The following is a 23,528-nucleotide window of genomic DNA, read 5'->3' on the forward strand; positions in this document are numbered from 1 at the left end:
TCAGTTACCAAATGTATAAAACAAAACTTTTTATCCCCTACCTACAAACTTTTCAAACACGCCAGAACGGGCCAGAATATGTATGCAGTCCACGTTTTATAGCCAAGGATGATATACGCATGCATGTCAATGTTTTTATAGATGTTGTAGATGTAAAACGATATAAAACTCGAACCAGTGGCTCGCTCACATCCTTGTTTATATTGCGTGAGCCAGTGAGCTGAGAAAGGCAAGTAATAATATTAATAGTAACCAAGATCCACGTGCCTAAGTTGCCGTATTGAAATGCATTAATGACTGACATGAAAGGGTAATATTTTTTTTTTATTTTTTACTACTGTGAAGTATAAAGATCAATGATCGAGATTCTCTCTCTCTCTCTCTCTCTCTCTCTCTCTCTCTCTCTCTCTCTCTCTCTGTGTGTGTGTGTGTGTGTGTGTGTGTGTGTGTTAATTCCACTGGAAAAATCGCAGTGTATTGCAAACGGGTGGGAAAATTCTCTCTCTCTCTCTCTCTCTCTCTCTCTCTCTCTCTCTCTCTCTCTCTCTCTCTCTCTCTCTCTCTCTCTCTCTCAAAATCGCCAGCAGGAATAAGTGGTGGGAGGATTCACGAGATAAGACTGCAGCAGGTTCCCCGGTCCCTTCCTAGCCAGCACACCCGCATCCTGACATGAGTGGCGTTTTTAAGCGGTGGAATGGACGAACCCAACCCTTCCTTCACGATGCCCTTTTCAGGAACTCCCAAGGCTCCCGTGGTTGAATGTGAGGGTGCTTCCCGCTCCTCCCCTACAAAGAAACCGCCGAAAATAAGCTACGTAGTGGGCCGTGTAGTTTATCATTCTCGGTATGCTAGTGTGTAAGTGGAATTAATTAATCTGATTACTGTTATATGGTGGTTTAGGTAGCTTAAGTACGAGTTGTATCTATGTCGGTGCATCCTTTGAAGGTGTTATGATGTGATTCGTTGAAATGGTTATAGTGAGAGAGAGAGAGAGAGAGAGAGAGAGAGAGAGAGAGAGAGAGAGATTGTTCAACAACAGTAACAACAACAACAACTACTACTACTACTACTACTACTGCTGCTGCTACTACTACTACTAATACTACTACTACTACTACTACTACTACTACTACTGCTACTACCATTACTACTACTATTACTACTACTACTACTATTACTACTACTACCATCACCAATAACAACAATAATAACTACTACTACTACTACTACTACTACTATAACCACCACCACCAACAACAACAACAACTTCCATCATCGTCACCGCCACCATCACTACTACTACTACTGCTACTACTACTATTGCTACTACTACTACTTCTACTACTACTACTGCTACTGCTGCTGCTGCTACTATTATTACCACCGTCACCCTCAAAACCACTACAATAACAACAAGTAAGAGACACCTCAAGGTAATAAACAACACATGAACAGCAGCAGTGCGCGGCAGAATAATCAGTCAGCTCACCGCGAGGTCAAAGTTTGAGGAAGCGGGTTTTCATCATTCCCACAGCCTCATGCAATGACCACCCTGTCTTGCTGAGTCCATCTTGCATCCTTGTATTGTTCCTCTATCTCCTCTTTCTTCTTCTTTGTTACTTTGTTACTTGAAATACCATATCGTAAGCTGACGGCTGAAGCAGGAGCAAGATGATACCAGGCTTGCCAAATACGTAGAGGCAGTAGAAGCAAAGCACTTTTCAACACCATTGAGAACCTTACGTAGAAGGCAAGATGAACAATGTCCGTCTGTAGTGGCTGTCTCTCTGCAGCAGGAAACAGAGTGAGATTAACAATAATACTTGAAGAGGAAGTATTGTTGCTTCCTCTTCCTACGTGGTATTTACTTTGTTTTCCAAATTGTTGACAGCCAAGATGAAACAAAGTTTAATAAAAGAAGAAACTACGGATACAATGAGAACAAATATATCAAGGGGGCAGTATATTTTATTGTATTACCTTTCATATCTTATTTTTTTCCTTTGATTTGAAGAAGGAAGAAAACTAAGCGAGAATAAACTTTGATATACCAGTCCGAAGAGAGAGAGAGAGAGAGAGAGAGAGAGAGAGAGAGAGAGAGAGAGAGAGAGAGAGAGAGAGAGAGAGAGAGAGAGAGAGGAAAACATGAGATTAAAGAGAAATGGGAAACTCACAAGGAGGAAAAATATAATAAAGAATGTAATTATCTTTGAAAAATATACAAAAAAAAAAAAAAAAAAAAGAAACGCTGTGAATCAGAGAAAACCAAGGACGTACATAAGGAAAGAGTGAAAGCGCGAATGCGTGAGAGAGATGCGCAGGGAGATGAAGGAAGCCGAGCATGAGGAAGTGAACGAAGGCATGCAAGAAGTTGGGGAGGGATTCGAGGGAGTAGGAAGAAGCTAGGGAAGATGTTGTGGGTGAAAAGTGTATTAAACATGAGGAAAGAGGTAAGGAAGAGATGAATGGGAAAAAAAAGTTAAAGGAAAAAAACATGAAATAGGATGTTGTGGGAAAAACTCGAAGGGACAGGAAGCAGTCTGGAAAGAATGATGTGGGTGAAAGGTTTATTAGAGAAGAGAGAGAGAGGATAAGGAAGAGATGGGCGGGATAGATGATAAGGATGGGTCTAATGGATATAATGGCTGGGTTTCTCTTACTGGAAACGCTTGATGTCAACAAGAAAGAGGAGGGTGGATAGTAAGATGGGAAATAGATGATGATTACGAGGAAGTGGCTGAATCTGACACCTTTAATGGATGGCTTCCTCTTAATCATAAGGAACTGGATATTCATAAAGGGCACTACCTAAGAAGTAAAGGGCATCCCCGTAGTAGAAGGAAGAGTGCATACTGAAACTTCTCGTTGTCTCATCTCAATTACTTTGAACGGGCACTTGTGAAAGTAAATGAGTTTTTACCGAAGCTTTCATGGTTATGGTAATAGTTAGCAAGGATTATATAGCATAAAAAGGAAAACATCTATGCGAACAAAAGTAATCATTCTTGTTGCCTTTGAAATTAGCTTTGATGGGAGTCTAATGCATTTTCAAAACCCGGATCCTTATCTCTTTGGAGGAAAGGTTTTATCACACCGCAAGAGCGCAAAATTTCCTGGCATTTCTTCGGAGGACAGGTTCATATGAAACGAAGTCACATATCCCTGCAGCCAAACTTGCCTTCTTGTAAGGAAAACTATTATTATCTCGTTGGATGAAAAACTATCTTCGGTCTGAGAACATCCCCACATCCCCGCCATTCTGAAGGACAGTCACTACTTCATGAAAGCCACATTCACCTTGCTTGACAACTTTCTCGCCTCCAAGGAAGACTGGCACGATGGCGAGGCGGGGAAACGGAAAAGCAAAATCGGAAGATATCAGAGCGGAAGGAAACATAATAGTCAAGACAACAAAGGTGAGATAAACATTAGGAAAGAAGTGACCTTGCGGCAATTCTTTATTCTCTCTTTTTCGGAGGGCAAAGTGAAAACAAAGTTAGAAGATGAAGATAAGAAGATGAGAAGCAGAAGAGAGAGTGATGAGAAGAGAAAAATAAGATAAAATTAACTATAAAATCAAGTGAGATTTTTCAGAGGTAAAGAACAGATCTGCGTATGCAAGAGTACGAAGACTAACACGTACGCCATTGTGATGGACATTATAATATTACGGAAATGTAGAGGTAAAGCCAATGCATGTGCAGTAAGAATTTACTTATTTTTCTACCTTTTTACATTTTTTAGCGCATTACGTCACACACACACACACACACACACACACACACACACACACACACACACACACACACACACACACACACACACACACACACACACACACACACACACCTGAGTCTGGCAGAACGGGGTTCTCGCAAGTAAGTGATCACAGGGTAAGTCGTCTAATAAAGCTGAACGAAGTGGGGGTGGGGATGAGGGACATCACTGCATCACTGCAAGGAGGGAGAGAGAGAGAGAGGGAGGGAGGGTGGGTAGAGAGGAAGCCCGTGAGAGCAGTGATGTGGCCTCCCTGCTTGGGTGTGTGATACCCTCCCTGGATCCTATTATACGCAATCCTTATTGGTTTAATTATCATCAGTAAAAATTGATGTGATGGTGTCATAGCAAAATAAATAACAATCTACATGAGTTGCAAAATATTGATATAGAATTTTGATACTAATTGAAACTCATAATTTTAACACTCCTTCGCCTCATACTCGTTCCTACCCCGGTGAAGGACTCCACGGCCCCCAGAGAGAGAATTAACCCGTGCATAAGTGGCAACACTAGGGCACAGTGGCACGTCCGCTGCTTGGTGGGTGGCGCACAAACACACACCTCGCTCAGCTACAGCGATAATCATCGGTCTGGGTAAAATATGAACAGCTACACCCAGGCTAACCCCTGTGACTTTGAAGAATGTCACTAATGCTACAATAATGCTATCAAAGATCCTTTCTTACAAACATCACGTTTGGAATGCAGAGACAGTTAAATGGTAAAAATCACGTTGCTGATGCCTAGCATCAGCAACTGATGCAGCCATCTGATGCGGGATGGCCAGTGAGCGAATAGTTTTATTGCTGTTCGACGTCCAAGGATGCCTCATTGTCTCGTGGGATGATGAACTGAAAAGCAGGATGACTGACTACACAAAATGATGCTGACTGTTGTTTTTATTTATTTATTTTTTATTTATTTTTTTTTTTACTGATCCAGCTGACGAACACGAGCGCTCTACGCACGTGTGTATTGGGACTGCGAGCCTTCAGGTTCCCTTTCATGGACTTTCCGACACAATAACTCATGTACTTCAATGCCGTGTACTGAACATGCAATAAGTGACGACGATTTGTTGTTAGCTTCATTAGACCCCCCCCCAAAAAAAAAAAACATTTGTCCTCCAAACAATGCCTTTATATCGTATATAATAATAATAATAATAATAATAATAATAATAATAATATTAATAATAATAATAATAATAGTCTGATGCCAAGGACCCCTAGTAGATATGGCGGAACCCACACATCCGCCTAATTAGTGTTTCCACCCCAGGTAGCAGGAAGCAACGGTAATGCCACCCACACAAAACATTTCGTCCAGCCCTGCCCTGCACGCTCTCGCCACAAAGAACTTCCCCTCGCGCGCACGCACGCACGCACGCACGCACACACACACACACACACACACACACACACACACACACACCTTGCACTGTGACGTGTACCATTTGTTAGGGAAAGCACGTGCTTTCTGGGAACCAAAGAGCTTTCATGTCACAAAGAATATCGAGGCTTCGGCCGCACCTCACCACACAGCCTGTAGAGCAGCTTCCGTTATAAACATTTACAGTTGCTATAAGAAAAAGTGGGATCAAGGACTCTATACCCCTGGTGGGATGCACTCTGGTGGTCGTTCCACCCTAATCCTAAGTCATGCGAGGCCTGCGCTTGTCTTACTGTTGTTAGTTAGGATTTTGATGATTCCCTTTGTATCAGAAAACTTATGCCATTACAACAGTTTCTAGGGAGCTTTCAGAAAGCACTCAACATAGAAGAGCCGCCCAGCAGACGAGTGACTCTCCCCTCTTCTCTCCAAGGAAACTCGAGTAACAGGGCGGCGCCGCAAGGCGCGAATGCAGAGTCGCAGACACTAGCTTGACCCCTCACGGCATCCAAACATATCATGCTGTCGATAATTATTTGTTATCGTGATACGCACTACATTAATATTAATAAAGAAGCAAATTAAGTCAATGTCCGCTCAGTGCTTCAGTGTCAGTGAAATAAAGTATGGTTACTATGAATTTGACTGACGCATTCACACGTGTACGGCACGCATTTTTCTAACGTCTATGGAAGTATACTGTATGTGCTTGCCTGTGATGACGGCCGGCTGTAGCTCCGAAACTAGCCACAGAATATTCTCGGAAATACTCTTATTGTGATTACCACAAGGTTACGAGATTGTGATGTTTACATGAGTGATTCAAGCGCATTCAAGAGTGAATGACACCTACTTTTCCAGACTTCGGAAAAATGTGTCCGGCGCAGTACCATGTTTGACTCCGTGCCAATTCTGTCTACGTTCCGTGAAACTGAATATCGTCGTCACCGATATTTTTCAGTTTTTCATGGACGCCGGACGAGTGCTGAGTTTGTCTACAAGAATGCGTGATGAATTACTTATGAATTTGTTCGGAATCATCCTGTTCTGCATGATTTGTCATAGCCAATGTATATATATGGACAGCAGTCTCAAACTCCGTATTTGGAAAAATTTTGTTCTATCATCAGTTAACTCCTTGTTGAGTACAGAGTAGCAGAGTCTCCTTCATATTCTCTTTTCTTCCACGTTTCATGTAGGCCTACCCACTTTCTGTCCTCCAGCTTTTGCTCAGCCATTTCTTCATAAAAAAAAAAAAAAAAAAAGGCAATCATTGCCAATTTCGCACCTGAAAATTTTACCATCAAATCACTGATTTCACGCAATATGGATGTGTGAATAGACGTCATCGAAGCATAACAGATTTCACTGACAAGGCGCTGATACGTCACTGATGTGTGTGTGTGTGTGTGTGTGTGTGAATGGGCCTTAAACATGAATCGATCATCTTCATTTTTCACAGTGACGTAGATCCTTCCGGGTGTGGCTGGAAGGAGTGGGAGAGTGTGAATTCCTTACACAGTGGTTAAGGGGAGAATGACTAGCTACGGCACCGGGGCCCACAGCGGAACAATGAAGTCATAATAATGTTATAATGTTACAAGCGCTACTTCTCCCACCACGAAATTATCATCAGCTAAGACTGAACTCGCCATCTTTCTGCTCGGAATCGAGCTGTGAAAATACCAGACACACCATAATCATATATAATCATCATCACAGCAGTATATAATCAAGTACATTATAGAGAGAGAGAGAGAGAGAGAGAGAGAGAGAGAGAGAGAGAGAGAGAGAGAGAGAGAGAGAGAGAGAGAGAGAGAGATGCAGGGACTATGAATTTCGAGTTTGGTACAGCACCTCTAAAACTTCCACCTACAAGCTTCATAAAGCCACACTATTTTTTCTCATAAAATTGGCTTCCATCCTTCAGCTTTTCCTGAATACCAAGCTTTGTGTGGAAGAAACAGCTGGTTATGTAGAATAAATAAAGATATGATAAAATTCCATTCTAGTACTAAGTCTTCCTTATGAGTGTAGTTCCCTCGGGAAGGAGGAACAGTCAGATAATACAGTTCTTAGCCTGGCTGGAAGAACACTGCCACCACATTCCCCCCTTCATTGTTAAAAGGCAACTGACAAGGACAGAACGAGGGAACAAGGAACCTCCCTTCCCTTTATTTCTATTCCTGTAATGAGACAAGATGTTCTGAATATATGCTTTACAGAAATTAACTACTTTTATTGATTAATATTATGGATTTCAAGAAATAAAATGCAAGCCTAGGAAATGACACGAGAGACTGGGGACTCCCTCTTCTGCAACTTTATTCCTGTTGCTATACTCCTTTAAAGAGGATATCAGCTTGGTGTAAAGACAATATAAGAATGGAACCCAGCCCAACTGTGAAGTGTTATAATATAAACAGAATAACTTTGGAACTATTTGCAAGAGATCTGTGTTCATACTTGCAGGATCAAGATGAAGCCTGAGATCAGCTTAACACACTACTAAGATAAAACAAAATATGTATCTTTTCTTTGGCATGATAATTTAATTATTTTGTCCTGGAAAACCTTTTGTTTCAAAGTTATAAATTTTCTTGGAAACAGATGGCACACTGGTAACTGTCATCAGCAACAAAGGAGTTCCTATTGATCCACAAATGGCAACAGCAGCAGTGTTCTCTACTGATGCGATCTTGAAATTTAATGGTGAACATTTCTAAACTAGATCTCATTTCACTTAGTGATCTCACACTTTGCACAGTGATATAAGTAAGGTTAGTGGAACTGAACATTTACAAATGCCCTTCACCATACATTTTGAGAGGATCATGAAAGGACAGCTGATGATGACACCTGTTGCTGCTTGAAATTGGATGCTTTCTTATTCTTGAAAATATGTAACTTTCAAATGAAAAGTTTGTCAGGGAAATAAATTATTGAACAAAGGAATTAAACACACAGGTGTGGGTGAGGAGACTGTCTACACTTGCAAAAAGAGCACGAGACTCATATGTCATCCAACTCTGTATGGGAAAGACATTAAACAAGATGATGATGATGATGACGATGATGATGATGGTTGAGTGTGTGTGTGTAATTTCTTATTATTGGATACCTTAACCTACATTCTGACCATTGGCAGTTAGAACAGTTAGAACAAGGACTGCTTGATAATGAAAAATGCCATTTAAACAATATATTTATTTTCCTGTTATTATTTCCTCATAAACTTAGATTAAAATTATGAAACAGAAATGTCTTAGTTCATGTTTCTGTATCATGATTTTAATGTGAGTGAGTGTGTGTGGGTGTGTGTGTACGTGTGTGCGTATGTTTGTGTGTATGTGCGATGAGCAAGGTAAGATTGGAAAAAAAGAAAAAGAAAAAGCCTAAGGATTCATAATTAATACCAAGTGTGCTGGTAAAGATCATGACCACCAACACCTCTTAGTCCGAGAGACCCTCATCATCACCTGGCACATAGTCCTCGTCATACTCATCCTCCAGCTCAAGGTCATCAAGGTCTTGGAAGAGAGACTCATCCACAGCCACTTCTCCTTCCCCTACAAAAGAGTCCACAGTTTGATTTAGTACATGAAGCTTGTTGTATCTGGTGAATGTACTAATAATTTTATCTCAAGTGTTGAAATGGTGATGCTTTTAGTAGTAGTAGTAGTAGTAGTAGTAGTAGTAGTAGTACTAGTAGTAGTAGTAGTAGTAGTAGTAGTAGTAGTAGTAGTAGTAGTAGTAGTAGTAGTAGTAGTAGAAGTAGTAGTAGTAGTAGCCACAGCACTAGAGCTTCATGTACTAGTCAATATGTATGTGTGTGTGTGTGTGTGTGTGTGTGTGTGTGTGTGTGTGTGTGTGTGTGTGTGTGTGTGTGTGTGTGTGTGTGTGTGTGTGTGTGTGTGTGTGTGTGTGTGTGTGTGTGTGTGTGTGTGTGTGTGTGTGTGTGTGTGTGTGTGTGTGTGTGTGTGCGTGTTGTAACATCAGCTTAGATGGCTAAGAAATGGAAATTAAGAGGGCATTCAAACATCTGAAAAACATAAGAAACAGAAATGTCATAAAGAGTGATTAAGTGCATGTACATGATTCACTGAAGAACAACTAATTCATATTTTCTCACTCCACAAACTTTCTTGACCACTTTTGTGGTTTGATCTAGAAATAAATACCTAACTAGTTGCCCTAATACACACTCATAGCCACATCCTTTAGTCAGTTATCTAACAGAAGTAATCCCTATTATGTACAACCATGTTACTGAAGTCTATCACCATTCTTACACCCACAGTGTCAGCAAAAATTATACCAAACACATCCTTTTTGTTACTGGGAAACACATTTGAAGTAAGCACTTGCTGTTCAAACTCTAATAGTACTCTGAGGAGTACTCAAGTTGGAGATCATCAGATGGAAACGAGAGGAAAGACTGAAGAAGACCTGAAGACATTATGAGGAGGAAGATAAAAAGAGTGAATATCATAGAAGAGATCATCTATGAACAAGTTTTACAACTCCATAAGAAAAATGTGACACTGAGAGAGATGATGATGTTGACTCTACATCCAGCATCTCAGAAGCAGAACAGATGAACAAGCCTCAATACAGGTGCAGCTGGGTTGACTGACTCATTCATCTCAGACTTCCACTTCCTATTTTTGCGTAATGGCAAAAATAGAAAGTGGAAGTGGAAGCTCTGTGTCACTAAAGTTTCTTTACTAACAAACTTATTTCCCTACAGAAATGAATTATGCCATAGTCTGAAAGATGAAAAATTATCACAACAATAATTGTTTGATACTGTTTGTGGTAACAAAAACATTAGTTTCTTAAGGCCCTCATACACATTTTGTCCACTAGTATCACAAATAAAACTTATTGTGTATGATGGCATTGTATGACCAAATGTGGGCAGAGTTCAGCAGCTATATTGTGGAGCTCAGAATCTGTCAACACCAGATTTCTGGTGTCCAGTTTACTTCCGGCACCTGATGGCTGGAGTGAGTATGAGAAGTGTCGAACATTAAACTTTAGTCTCATACCAACTCCCTGTGAGGTCACATTAACTATGCATCAGAATGATAGCCACATCAGTAGATATAGCATTTTTGACTGAGTTTTATTTTACCCAGACATTGTGCTAATATAAGGGTTGTAAATTTCAAGTCCTTGAAGGGGCAACCGGCGGTGAGGAATCTGAAAGTAGCCAACAATTTCTTGTGCGGGGAGATGGACTTCCGCATCCATGTGTCTTGTTTTCTTATGACTGGAGACACCAAAGACAATAACTTCCAATGAGTTTTCTCATTCATCCTAAGGTAGCTGAATCAGTCTCCTGGTTCTTTTTTTAGTTAATTAAGTAGAGTGTTGTGCAATAGTCCATTCCTTTCCATAAGCCACTGTTTCGTCAAAATTTTTTTTATTTATCTTTGGTTTCCCAAATTTTCCTGCAATGTAAATGGCACTTGCTCCTAGCACTATAACTGTCAAATCTTTGAGAGAAGAGACCAAGTCCACCTTATACAAAGTCTGACTAAGGCTGAAGTTGACCAGATGTGACTACAAGAATTGTCTGTTGGCAAATCTCTCTTTGGACTGGACAAAATTAGAACTGAGCCAGATCTGGTAGCCAGAATGTGTAAGGGTGCCTTAAGTTGCCATGTTGTAGATGCCTCGAAACCTCCATCCAGAAAACCCAAGTCTGGCAAACTAGGAGGACATCCAATGGCACAAACAAGCTTCTGAATGCTTCCCTTACTACAACCAGCACATCTGGTAACTTTAATTGTAGCAACTTTTCAGCTCCATAAGCCAAAAATAAGCCTTATTTCCCAGTGAGATTGGTAAGACCCATCAAAATATATCAGAACAGGAAACGTAACATCAAAAACCAGGTTAGCAATTGGAAAAATAGGTAAGGCCCAGGCAGCAAGGGTCATACAGCCACTGCCAATCAGCTGCATCAACACTGAGATGGGTAACTGTCAACTTGTCTGTTCTCTGGTGGTCTACAAAGGCGTCTGTAATATAAAGTCAATCATCGACTACAGTATTAGTCTGGAAAGCAATTATGTGATTTGAATGGATTCTTTTCCAATAATTAAAAAAAAAATGTGTCATTTACATTTCTTAGCATTATACATCACATGAAACTTTTTACTATTTCAGAGCCACCAACAGTCCTACCATCTGGTGTAAGTGGATCCAGGCAATTCCATTTTCCAAGTTTCCCATTTTGGTAACTGGTTGTAATGCTCTCTTAGAGAATTTCTTACACCTATAATTCCTATGATTCCCAATAGTATAAATGACTGGCAGTCCTTACAGTAATTATTGACTGAACCACAGCTTTAAAATTTCTCTTTCCACCACAATAGCCAGAAGATGAATACTGAAACGACAGCCTTACCTTCTCCAAGAAAAGTGAGATCAGATTCATTAAGCGTGTTGTCTTTCTGGAAGAGTTCCCTGCCAGTGAATTTCTTATTCTTCTCATCCTCTCTCTCTTTCTCAGAGCGCAGAGCGAGGATCTCCTTATCAAACTTTGCTTTCCATGCCAGGAAAGTCTCCACTGTCACTCTTGTACCCTCAAACTTTTTCTATCAACAAAAGCAAAAGACTATGGGTAATTTCTAATGTTCATAATTTCACAATACATCATCTATATCAACCTTCATCTGCACATTTATATTTCTAAAAAAAAAAAAAAAAAAAAAAACTTGGAGCTATAAATGGTATGCAATACTTCCTAAACTGTTAATATAAAATATACATGAAACTCAATTCATGAGCAATCAGTTCACTACAAAAACTAGCAAAATGATTCTGTCCTGTCTTGATTTATATGAACAAAATTTGGATTAATAAATAAAAATATAACAAGAATTTTCTTCCATATGTTGAATGTACTGAAAATTCTAAATCTACTGCTCATACAATTTTATATTTTTAAAAATTTATGAACTGTTTTTGAGATATCTTACTCAGAAATCATGAATTACTTGCATGATCAAAATTCACACCATATCAAACAAAGAAGAAAAACTGTGCATTAAAGATCAATAGGTTTTCTTGTCTGTGCTTACCCTTTCTGCCTCCTCTTGTTCATATTTTCTACGTTCCTTCTCCTCCTTGGCAGTGCGTGCAAGCCCTTCCTTGTGAGTTGTGAGCCACTCTAGGGAATATGAGACTAGCGTAAACACCATCACCATCCCGAGGTTCTCTGTACACTGAAGGAGAGACAAAGACATCAGACATAGCTGCATGAAACAACACAATGGTGCAACATGTGCTTTCAGCTATCAATTCACAATAAATCCTTGACACAGGAAATCCTAAGAAAAAAAGTCACATATGACATACACTTTGAGCAGATGAAACAAGTCTGAAATTTTAGAACTCTTGATTATTAAAAGAGGTAAAAATAATAAACCTTCAAAGCCTTCTAAACAACCATAGCAAATGGCAAACTAAGTTTTTTTCTGAATCCTTTGGAAAGTTGCTAAAAACTAGAGTAATCGATGTATGGATAAATACTACTGAACAACTCTCCTTGTACAGCATAATGACTGGGATTCCTTAAAAGACTTTGTTATAATAACCACTGGCTATTATGTATCTTCTGATATAAGAAAATAGTTTTCCCCAATAGCTTATATGAAGGAATTATTTGATACCATGTCTTTCATACCTGTTCTTTAAGCTGCTCTCTCAGGTCCTCTAGCTCCTCCTCCTCTATGTTTTCTTCTGGCACCACCTGCATCAGTGGTGGCTCATCTGGGTAGGTTGGTGTGTACTCAAACCTCAAGGTTATCGCCGCTGGAGCGACCTCCAGCTCACTGCCCACATCAGACCCCTCAGTTTGCACTCTGATCTTAAACTTGTGTTGAGGTTCTATTTCTAAAACTGAAAAGGAAATTTGATGGTAAGGGAGATGAACAGAATTAACAATGACGATGATAAACTTCACAATGAATACAACAACTTGTTTCTTCAATCTTTTATAACTCTTTCTGGTGATGATGTCATAGAATAAATGTAAGGTATTTATGTAATACCTATGTATGTATACACATACAAGAATGGGATGTGTTTCAGGTAAGTTGCAATGTATTTTCTAAGAAGTTAAAATTACTTGCACCATTACTGCCTTGGGTGTATTCTGTGTATGCATTTTTTGCTTTTAATGTTTTACGTAAAAGTAGTTAAAAACTAGAGAAAGAAGTTTGTATGGGTGGTTTAACAAACTGATTCAGACTACAAAATCTACAAGACACAAAAAAGTGCTCTACAAATGCTAACAAGCAAAGTCCACTGTGGTCACATGCACTTGTAACGTCTGCAAAAAAAAGAAAACTTGGTTTTATCCAAAAATTTTTTAACCTAAAAATTATTCAGTTCATTCAAACACATGGAAAAATATCACAATGCAAACTTGAGAAGAGCAGGGTGCAGTTTACCAAAAATTTATCAGTTATCTCGCCTTCCTAGTTTTATCTTGTTGGTCTGGGCCACCATGCGATGGCTGTATTCTGGCATACAATACTTTTTAAATACATTGGAAGTATGACTGACAGCTCTACTCTTCACAGCTTAGAAGTAGAAATATGAAGCAGAAAAAAAAAAAAAAATTATTCGAAACTGCCGCTCTTACAAACATCCAAACAGCTCAAGGGCAACCCAACCTAAGATCTTTAACTATACACATTAAAGTGGGTTTATAACATAAAGATATGAACCATTCACTCACTTACCCTGCAAACCCCCAAACTACGGTCCATGTGTGACAGACCTGACCCCATCACCACCTGACCACCCCTCCCCTCAGCTACACGCTCGTCCACTTCCCAACATACTCCACTTACTTTCAAATTCTTCGGGATATATCGATTCCAGCGCCTCGATTTCGTTGTTCTGTTCCTCCTTGTAGTCTGTCATAGTGGTGGAGGAGGCGAGGAGGCACTCCGCGGCGTGACTGAGGCCCCGTGTTTGGGTCTAAAGGGACGAGTTCGGCGCCGCTCGGACTTGGCAAGAATAATACTCCTCCGTGTATTTAGGACAAAAGAAACATTACATTCAGTCAAAAAAGAATGTCTGTCACTTTTGACAGCTTGAACTGTATTCTAAGATGCTTTATTTTTTCATAAAGACTATCTTTGAAAGGTAACTTAAATGATAATTCGGGTTCTCCGGTTCCTTTTCCCCGTTCATGATGCAGAATCCTTATAAGACTGTCAATGTTCATGGAAAATCCTTGAAGTAATGACCACCATGTACCATTATAACATGTTAAAAATAGTAGGGATAGAGCATCAGAAAGTTTTAAAGTACAGGTATGTATATCACACGGCAGAAAAGGGTATGAAAGGGAGTGACAGAAAGGAGAAAGAGGGATCGCTCGAGGCCAAAATAAACGTGTTCTTATAGAAAATTACTAGTAGAACTTGAGAATACGATAAAATATTGTGGGAGACAGTGGCGAGGGGACATACGCGTGTTTAGATTTTACTATAACTTGGAAAAAGGGAGCGCTAGCCCATAGATTTCATAATACAAGTTTCATGCCTTATAAGCCGAGTCCTTTTTTTTTCCCCAAAGATGCCTTCTTTTTCCTTTCCTGAATGTGATTTTATCTCGCGTCACCTCAAAAGTCCTCCATCCTTGCATACATTGGTGTATATAGTGCTATTCTTCCTACTTTAGTCTGCCCTATCTCCATTCTCTTTCGCTGTTACGGGTCGCCACAGCGGATGAACCTTCCCAAAACACGTTTGGTCTTCTCAGCGCTCTCCTCAGTCACACCCATCGCAAGCATGCCGTATTTCACTACATTCATAAACATTCTCTTATGCGTTCTTTTCTTTCTCTTGCCGGGTAGATTAATCTCCAGCATCCTCCTCCTCATTTCCAAGTTCTCTAATTCAATAACATACCATGCACTTACAAAGATACATTACATACCATGCATAACGTTACTCGGAACAGGCGCTCTCCTCCACAGTCCTCGTTGTACTCTTACACAAGGAACATATAGACATAAATAGACATTCCTTGCTCGTACATCACATTTTTTTCACTCCCATCCTTGCTCCCCCGCCGTGAGGAGTCATCTTGTCGCTGTGGCAGGGTGTGAAGCGTAATCGGCGGTGCCACCGTCATTGATGGTTCGCCTGCCACTGGAATGAAGGTTTAGTGCCCGTCGGATGACTCGGCTCCGTGGACCAAACGCTCCCTCTTTGGGATGTTGCGGCACATTTCCCTCACCCCCCCCTTTTTTTTTTTCTTATTTTATCAGTCAATCATGAATCATCAAATTCCACTCTTGTTGCCACTGGTTCAACATCCTTTTATGTTATTTTTCCCATTCATTCAGACCTGTTGCAACTCACTCCATCCAATCCTATACACAGTATTTCTCTCGTCCTCAAATTTATTTACTATCATTTTTTTACTTTTTCATAGCTAAATTTGACTCCAAAAGCCCTTTTCCACACGCATCCACTACATAATTCACAAGAATACTACTATTCTCTGTGGCCTTTGAAAACTGTCCGGATTAGATAACAAAGCGAGTAAGAATACAAGCCTAGGTGATGTACGACACCAAGAGAATTTTATGAATCCCCAGATTCAACGAATACTCTACATAATTTCTTTCATCTTTTAATACTCTCTCTCTCTCTCTCTCTCTCTCTCTCTCTCTCTCTCTCTCTCTCTCTCTCTCTCTCTCTCCAAACGTCATTATAATAGTATTACGTTCACTAATTCTGTGCCTCGTCCAGCGGTGCAAGTAATGGATTATAGCTCAGACAGGCAGATTATGTTCAATGAAATATATCCTTATTGGGCTTATCATTAATATGGAGCAAACGATAAAAGAGAATAATGCATCATGATACAATTAATATGCATGAACAAAATTTATACGGACCAAAGACGTGTACATTGCCGGAAGGATCGTCTATCTTAAAAAAAAAAAAAGAATAAAAAGTGTTCTGTATTTATTTCCTATGCGTAGCCACAACGCAGTGGAACTCTCATCCAGTCCTAAGGAAAGCGACGACTGAAAGCGACACACACACACACACACGCACACACACAGAAAATATAGCTGATGATCATGAGTCCAGCACGTAATCCTCAGCTACACACACACACACACACACACACACACACACACAATTACAGGGGGGGATTAACCTAATGGAAGCTGAGCGAAAAAAAAAAAACCTCTCCGTCTTATTCCCAGACATGAGAATAAATCACTTCCCAGGCAGGTAGTTCCTTCATTTTACAGCCTCGGCGAATCCAGTGTTTGTACACCTTGCCTGCTAAATGATCACCTTAAGCAACGACTTCCTCCCATCATAACACTTTTAAATTCATGGAGTATCATAATCTTACTTCTTGTATGCAAAGGAGACTGATCAGGAGCTGGAGAGAGAGAGAGAGAGAGAGAGAGAGAGAGAGAGAGAGAGAGAGAGAGAGAGAGAGAGAGAGAGAGAGAGAGAGAGAGAGAGAGGGTGGAGTCCGCTTCATTACCGCTGCCTAGAAAAAAAAAAGTTGTAATCGCATTGGCAAATTTACTCGCAGAGGTGTCTGAACAGTCATTCAAATAGATCCATTACGCGCTGAGCCACATTCTGAGGATTTGCGCGAACGATGTTTACATTTACCTCTCTTACTAAGTGCTGGGGGCAAGCCAGGGCGTCTGGTCCGTCTCTTATGTCTGGCTCGTGTTTTGCAACGTACATGATCCCAACTCAGCATAGACCTTTGGCGTAATATTTTTGCTTACATTTCGTCCCCCAACATAACAAGAAACGACCACCTTGCCGTCCACAACCTCGCCCCGCCGCCCTGCCATCCTTGCGTCCCGTGACCTGCCCATCCCCGCTGATATGGCGTCCAACACTGCGTCCTTCATCACCCCATCACCCCCGCTTCTCCTCCCTAGTTCCCAATACATTGCTTGCATGACAAACGTGTACTCGTACGTGTTGTCAAGGTGAATAACGAGGTGATATTTTAAAATGGATTTATGGCATCAAATGAACAATTCAATTCTAATGAATAATCGTATATAGTATAGTATGTATTTCAGAGAGAGAGAGAGAGAGAGAGAGAGAGAGAGAGAGAGAGAGAGAGAGAGAGAGAGAGAGAGAGAGATTCACCTGAACATACTATACATAGTACAATTAAGTGAACTTTTCGTTATTGGCGCGCCACAAAATCTGGTTGTTACCGCGAGCTGAGATAAAAATGATCACACAAATCAGAACTTTTTTTGTCTTTTAGTCACGGTGATTCAATTCTTATTATCAGAATCGCTTTCACATAAATATTTTGTTTGTTCTCAACACGTGATGAACCTTGTATTACAGTAAATTATCAAGCTGTGCCACTCTTTCTCCAGCTGCTTCATTAAAGTTAATTGACAAGAACTCTAGTAATTACACTGACAACAAATTTAAGGGAGAGAGAAAAAAACAACAACACTAACAACAACAACATAGTCCAGTCCATGTTTTTATTATGATTTCAAGGATGCTAATTCTAAAATCTGACACCCACATATCTCAGGCATATCTCAGTTTTATGTAATAGCCTCGTACTGTACAATTTTTTTTTTTTTTTTACCAGAAATATGGAAATATGGTGAAAAAAGTGAGATTGCATTCTAATTTTCATAAGAAACTAATTCAATAATTATTGAATTTCAAGTATCTTAGCCTTATTGATTAATTTCAGTGCGAGTTTGTGTACCTAATAGTATTTTCTTTGCCGTTTATGTAATACACTTGGTTCGTCATGCATGGAGTATGCTTCACATGTCTGGAGGGGGGGGGTTCCACTCACACCGCTCTTCTAGACAGGGTGGAATCAAAAGCTTTTCGTCTCATCAACTCCTCTCTTCTAACTGTCTTCAGGCTCTCTCTCATCGCCACATTGTTGCATCTCTAGCTGTCTTCTACTGCTATTTACGAGTACATGCTAACTGCTCTTCTGATCTTGCTAACTTCATACCTCCTCTCCTCCCGCGGCCTCGCTGCACAAGACTTTCTTCTTTCTTTCACCCCTATTCTGTCCACCTCTCTAATGCAAGAGTTAGTCAGTATTCTCAATCATTCATCCCTTTCTCTGGTAAACTCTGGAACTCCCTGCCTGCTTCTGTATTTCCACCTTCCTAAGATTTGAATTCCTTCAAGACGGAGGTTTCAGGACACTTATCCTTCAATTTCTGACTACCGCTTTGGACCCTTTTATGGGACTGGCATCTCGGTGGGCTATTTTTTTTATTTTTTTATTGTATTTTTGTTGCCTTTGGCCAGTATCCCTCCTACACACAAAAAAAAAAAAAAAAAAAAAAAAAAAAAAAAAAAAAAACATCAGCTAACACGGCTGGGCTCCATTTAGCTGCGTATGTAATGTATCTGGTCTCCATTCTCTCCATTTTCATCGCTGACGACTGCATTCTCCGGAAAAAGAAGGGAAAGATGCGAATGCAGAAAATGTAGTTTGAGTGACATGTTACAACTTAGATGATGTTAGTTAACGTATATGCCGCAATGGGAACTCACAAAAACAGTATGGAAAAATTAGTAACGTGCTGAATGGAGGAAGCACGACCACTAGCAAGAGTAAATCACCTCGTAGTAAAATGCCAACACAATAATTACTACACAATATAGTCTGCACATTAAAGAATCTCTGTAATCCCGATAAATCATCACTCCCAATACAAAAGAACACATATATAGAATATGTCATAGAAATACGAGAAACAAGCCGACGGGCCGCCGCAAAAGCCAGTGGTAATATTGACATCTCAGAGCCCCGCAGGGATAACCACACAGAACACACTAAAGTTATATTGGCTAAGAGGCCACAAAACAAAACAAGTAAGCATCAAAAAGTTTCGATACCGACGGGAAGTCCACACCATCTGGCTTCACAACTCACACTGCCTTCCTGTTTACTCGTCGTGCCAGAAATCACCTAACTCTACCAAGTGTGGTGGTGGACTGTGAAACTTATAGTCACTTAGTTGGCTGCTGTTATATATATATATATATATATATATATATATATATATATATATATATATATATATATATATATATATATATATATATATATATATATATATATATATATATACACACACACACACACACACACACACACACACACACACACACACACACATACACACACACACACACACACAGAGAGAGAGAGAGAGAGAGAGAGAGAGAGAGAGAGAGAGAGAGAGAGAGAGAGAGAGAGAGAGAGAGAGAGAGAGAGAGAGAGAGAGAGAGAGAGAGAGAGAGAGAGAGAGAGAGAGAGAGAGAGAGAGAGAGACTGTTAATAAAGGTGGAGTTGTTATATTCCATGTGTTTTCTTTTCCTTTCCTTAAATATCTGCAATACTGAATGATGTATTCATTCAGTATTCACTTGTAAATACTCTTCTCCTGTTATGTACATATTCTCACTTAACAAGGAAAACTGACTGTAAGAGATTCTTTTTTACTGCTTTACTGTTTTACATTTACTGTTTAAAACATCACAACCTTTTCAAATACTCTAGTCTCAGATGCCTATGTATAAAAGAGTTTGCACACAACATCATAGTACTTAAACCCTAGAACTACTAAACTTGTATGGTAAGAAATCTATGATGGTGAAATATTTAGTGCACCATTTCCTCATAACACTGACCTTAATAAATGCCAACTTTACTTTATGAAAAGTACAAGTTAAACATAAGGAGCAAGGACTGAACTACTCTTGCAAATATTCTATCTGTATGAATCCTGAAATAATCTGACTGAATGATATACATTTGTAATTTCACTCAAGACATAAGAGAAAGCTAAATAGCTACATAAAATTTCTCACAGTTTGATGGATTAACAGTATGAGATAAAAAAAAAAAAAAACTGCAAACCACTTACCAAATAATACCCCTGAACTAAGTTACTGAGCTCAAAAGAAGAGAGTGCTGTAGTGATCTACGCTGAGCAGATCAGGTGAAGAAGTAACACTGCTGGAAGGAGGAGGAAGAGTAGAGGTCAGCAGTGTAGATGGGGCAGTAGTTATAGATGAGAGCTTCTTTCTCTTCCTCGGGTGTGGCAAAGGTCTGGTTGTTGTGGCGAGCTGGGATGAAAATAATCATACAGTATTATAATCTTTGGCATTTCAATCATAGTGGTTGAATTACTGTTATCAAGAGTGCTTTCTTATTTATGTTTTGAGTTCTTAATGCATGATGAACCAATCTGTATTACAGCAAATCATCAAGCTCCAATTGCTTCAGTATGGTTAACTGGCGTGAATTCTGATAATTGTTGGTATTATACACTTCATTATCTAAACTTGATATAACTCTATGAAGGAAAGGAATGAAAATGTTTAAATTAGTTTCATAACTGATCTGACTGTTTCTGAAAGCTCATGCAAAATGAAAAGGAAACAGAAATGACATGGGTATGTTGACAAGTTTCTGTTTACCTCCCAGGTTTTCTTCTTCTTCCAGCTCTACTGACCTTTTCTATTTTGACCTACTCAGTTGTATTTATCTAGCTGTATTACACAAGACATGAGTAATGCTCATATGGTCTTGTCTCTATACCTACATTTGTCCAACTTTTCCTTTACTTGGTGCAGTACATACACTTCTTTCTACAAGAACCTTTTCTTATTCTTCATTCCATGTATCTGTGTCTCTAAATAGCTTTCTGGCAAAAATTATGTTATACTGACTTCAATCATCCATTTAACCAATCAGTGGAGATTTACTTTTCTTTCTGGAGTATTGTATTTTTTTACAGCATCACCCATGAACAAAGCAAAATTATGTCTGTGGTCAAGGTTAACAATAGCAAAAGTACACTCATACCCACCTTCCTCGACAAAGAAGTTGGCAATGTACTGGGCGGCTCGGATGGCTTGGCGGGAATGAGGGATGGAGGAGAAGCGCCATTCAAAGGGGTTCTTCTCAGGGTGCCACTGAACACCATAGTATGGTAGAGTCTTGTGTTCTACTGTGGATACATACTCAATCCCTTCGTCATCTATGGAGGTTGACAGCAGTGAATACTCCTGGTCAAGGCCGAGTTCCTCAAAGGTCTGAGAAGAAATACACACATACATTCCTAACAGAACTGCTCAGTACAGATGCAGTCTCCCTAACCTCATTAAATAAATGAATAAAAAAAAATATATATATATATATATATATATATATATATATATATATATATATATATATATATATATATATATATATATATATATATATATACTAGTCAGGTTGTAAAATTCGCGATTTCGTGCTAAAATCTCTAATTTTTACATGAAATGTGTGTTAGCAATGTATCTCCATCAAACATCTAGACTGTTGATAAGTACGGTGTATTGTGAAACCTACAAACTACCTGATAGTGGTACTGATGATATATCGAGGCAGACAGGGCAAGGCCACCTAACTTGGACAGGGGGTTCGCACAGCCAATTACAAGCCAGCCTTGGTGAAGACAAGGTATGTTGTACTATACTGTGTTTCAGCCCTGATGCACTTGATAAACAAATATAAGCCTTCTGGATGAGGTATGTGCAGTGATGGTGGTAGAATATACTTCTATTATTTTTAAGGTGTGATGAGACTACACACACACACACTCAAATAACAAGTTTCTAGCTTCTGACAGTACAAATGTAATTTTGTTACAGATGGCTCTTGAAAATTCTGTTGAAACTAAGTTTACAAAAAGAACTTTATGAAAAATATGAAGCATACCAAAATATAGATTCCAAAGCATACTTATCATAAAACTATTGAAGAACTAAAGACTTTATGCTCAAAATCCAGCTTCAAAGACATGGGATGATTATTACATTCTCAATACGTATGAAATTCTTCTGTGTGGAAATACTGAAAAGTAAAAAAAAAAAAAAAAAAACGCAAATCTGAAGAAAAGTTGCCAATGTACTACGTCACCACTGAAGAAACATGTGATGTTATAAAGAGAGAAACATTCTGCAACTGGCCAAGGTGGTCGTGATAGGATGACCAAACACCTCTGTGTGAATAATGCAAATATAACAAAGGAAGCAGTAAAATTATACTGTGTAGAATGTGAAGAGAAACGGAAATGGCCAAAGGAGTTGTTGTGAAACCAATTCAGAGCAAAGATTTCGGTTCACGCTGTCAGGCAAATTACAAGTGGATTATGGTCTACCAGTGTCATCTAAGTTTTGCATTTTGCGATCCTTTACGTCCAAACGAGCAGATGTAGCATTTCAGCTACTGGACTCCTTATTTCTTTTATTTGGTGCTCCAACAATTTTGCAGAGTGACAATGATTCAGAGTTCACAGGATGTGGTCTCAGCTTACCCATGTTCGAGGGAAGCCAAGACATCCACAAGCAAACGGTGACATGAAGGATATGCTGATTGCACATATGACAACAGATAATGATACATGAGACGGGTCAGTTGGTCTTCGATTTGTGCAGAATATGAAAAATTCTGCTTATCATTCAGGAATCAAGCGTACGCCATACACAGCAATGTTTGGTACAAAGCTCAAAGCAGGGCTGACATCGTCTAGTCTACCGAGTCTAGTAATGCTGAGAGACTAGAATCTGTCGACTCATCACTGTCGCCCTCACTCTGGTGGCCAGGATAGAGAAGGGAGTGTCTTTCAGGATACTGGATGCCGAAGTTCGTTGTCGCCTGTATTTTCTCGTCAGTGCAGTATAACTGAACAACGCAATAGAGCTTGAGACGCACAGGTGTCGCAGGCGGAACACATGGTAAAACTGGTGATAATGCTACAGTTCCAATTCCAATCGTGGATAGGGGGTAGGGGAGACCACCGTAACATCTTGGTGGCATCATTGACCACAATGAAAATGACTTGTGCACAAAAGTTGTCAAGAATGGAATTCTCAAGAATAAATATTCAGGAAATTAATTCGATCTGCACCCCACAAATCCTACTAATCACATACGATGTAAGTCAGGGTGAGTGTTTGTGTCTCCGGGAAGCACTCAGACGTTCAGTCAGTGGAGGTCAAGAATTTATCAAATGTATGACGTGCAGTAATAAAGCAAAGAAGTGCCGCACAAACAAGTGTAAATGTTTTAGAACAAAATCAAGGTGTGTAATAATAGTTGTCACACCAGTCTTAATTGCAGAAATAAGTAAACATAAATTCAGATTTCATCAGCAAATTTTATGGGACGTACTTTTATAAAAAAAAAAAAAGTTAATACCGGGATTTTATAAAAAAGAAAAAAAAGAAAGAAAAAGTGTTTTATAACAATTTCTTATACGA

At 39.5% G+C, this 23,528-nt stretch overlaps 2 protein-coding genes across 7 annotated transcripts in view; both read right to left on the reverse strand.

Annotated features, from left to right (window-relative positions):
* Window positions 1-8,364: 8,364 nt before the first annotated feature.
* On the reverse strand, window positions 8,365-14,205 carry LOC135099084 (RWD domain-containing protein 1-like). Its single transcript, XM_064001490.1, has 5 exons — window positions 14,046-14,205; window positions 12,872-13,086; window positions 12,267-12,410; window positions 11,591-11,780; window positions 8,365-8,741 (listed from the first exon to the last, which is right to left on the reverse strand). Exons 1-5 carry the CDS (start codon window positions 14,116-14,118, stop codon window positions 8,626-8,628), a joined length of 738 nt encoding a protein of 245 aa, XP_063857560.1. The 5' UTR covers window positions 14,119-14,205; the 3' UTR covers window positions 8,365-8,625.
* Window positions 14,206-19,708: 5,503 nt separating this feature from the next.
* LOC135099089 (gamma-glutamyl hydrolase-like) overlaps window positions 19,709-23,528 on the reverse strand; it is a 38,812-nt gene continuing 34,992 nt past the window's right edge. For all 6 annotated transcript variants that reach the window (XM_064001503.1, XM_064001496.1, XM_064001516.1 and 3 more), the window contains 2 exons: window positions 21,089-21,314; window positions 19,709-20,342 (listed from right to left, as the gene is read on the reverse strand). In XM_064001503.1, the coding sequence (XP_063857573.1) occupies window positions 20,212-20,342; window positions 21,089-21,314 (357 nt within the window). In that variant the 3' untranslated portion in view covers window positions 19,709-20,211. The remainder of the gene's footprint in view (window positions 20,343-21,088; window positions 21,315-23,528) is intronic.

This window comes from Scylla paramamosain, chromosome 4 (assembly GCF_035594125.1).
Source record: "Scylla paramamosain isolate STU-SP2022 chromosome 4, ASM3559412v1, whole genome shotgun sequence".
NCBI classification, from domain to species: Eukaryota; Metazoa; Arthropoda; class Malacostraca; order Decapoda; family Portunidae; genus Scylla; species Scylla paramamosain.

Excerpts from the sequence above, each read along its gene's own strand:
- LOC135099084 (XM_064001490.1), bottom strand. The coding sequence starts at position 14,118 with ATGACAGACTACAAGGAGGAACAGAACAACGAAATCGAGGCGCTGGAA. Across the intron at positions 11,781-12,266 it reads AACAAGAGGAGGCAGAAAGG|AAAAAGTTTGAGGGTACAAG; the intron begins GTAAGCACAGAC and ends TTTTGTTGATAG. Across the intron at positions 8,742-11,590 it reads TCTCACTTTTCTTGGAGAAG|GGGAAGGAGAAGTGGCTGTG; the intron begins GTAAGGCTGTCG and ends ACTCTTTTGTAG.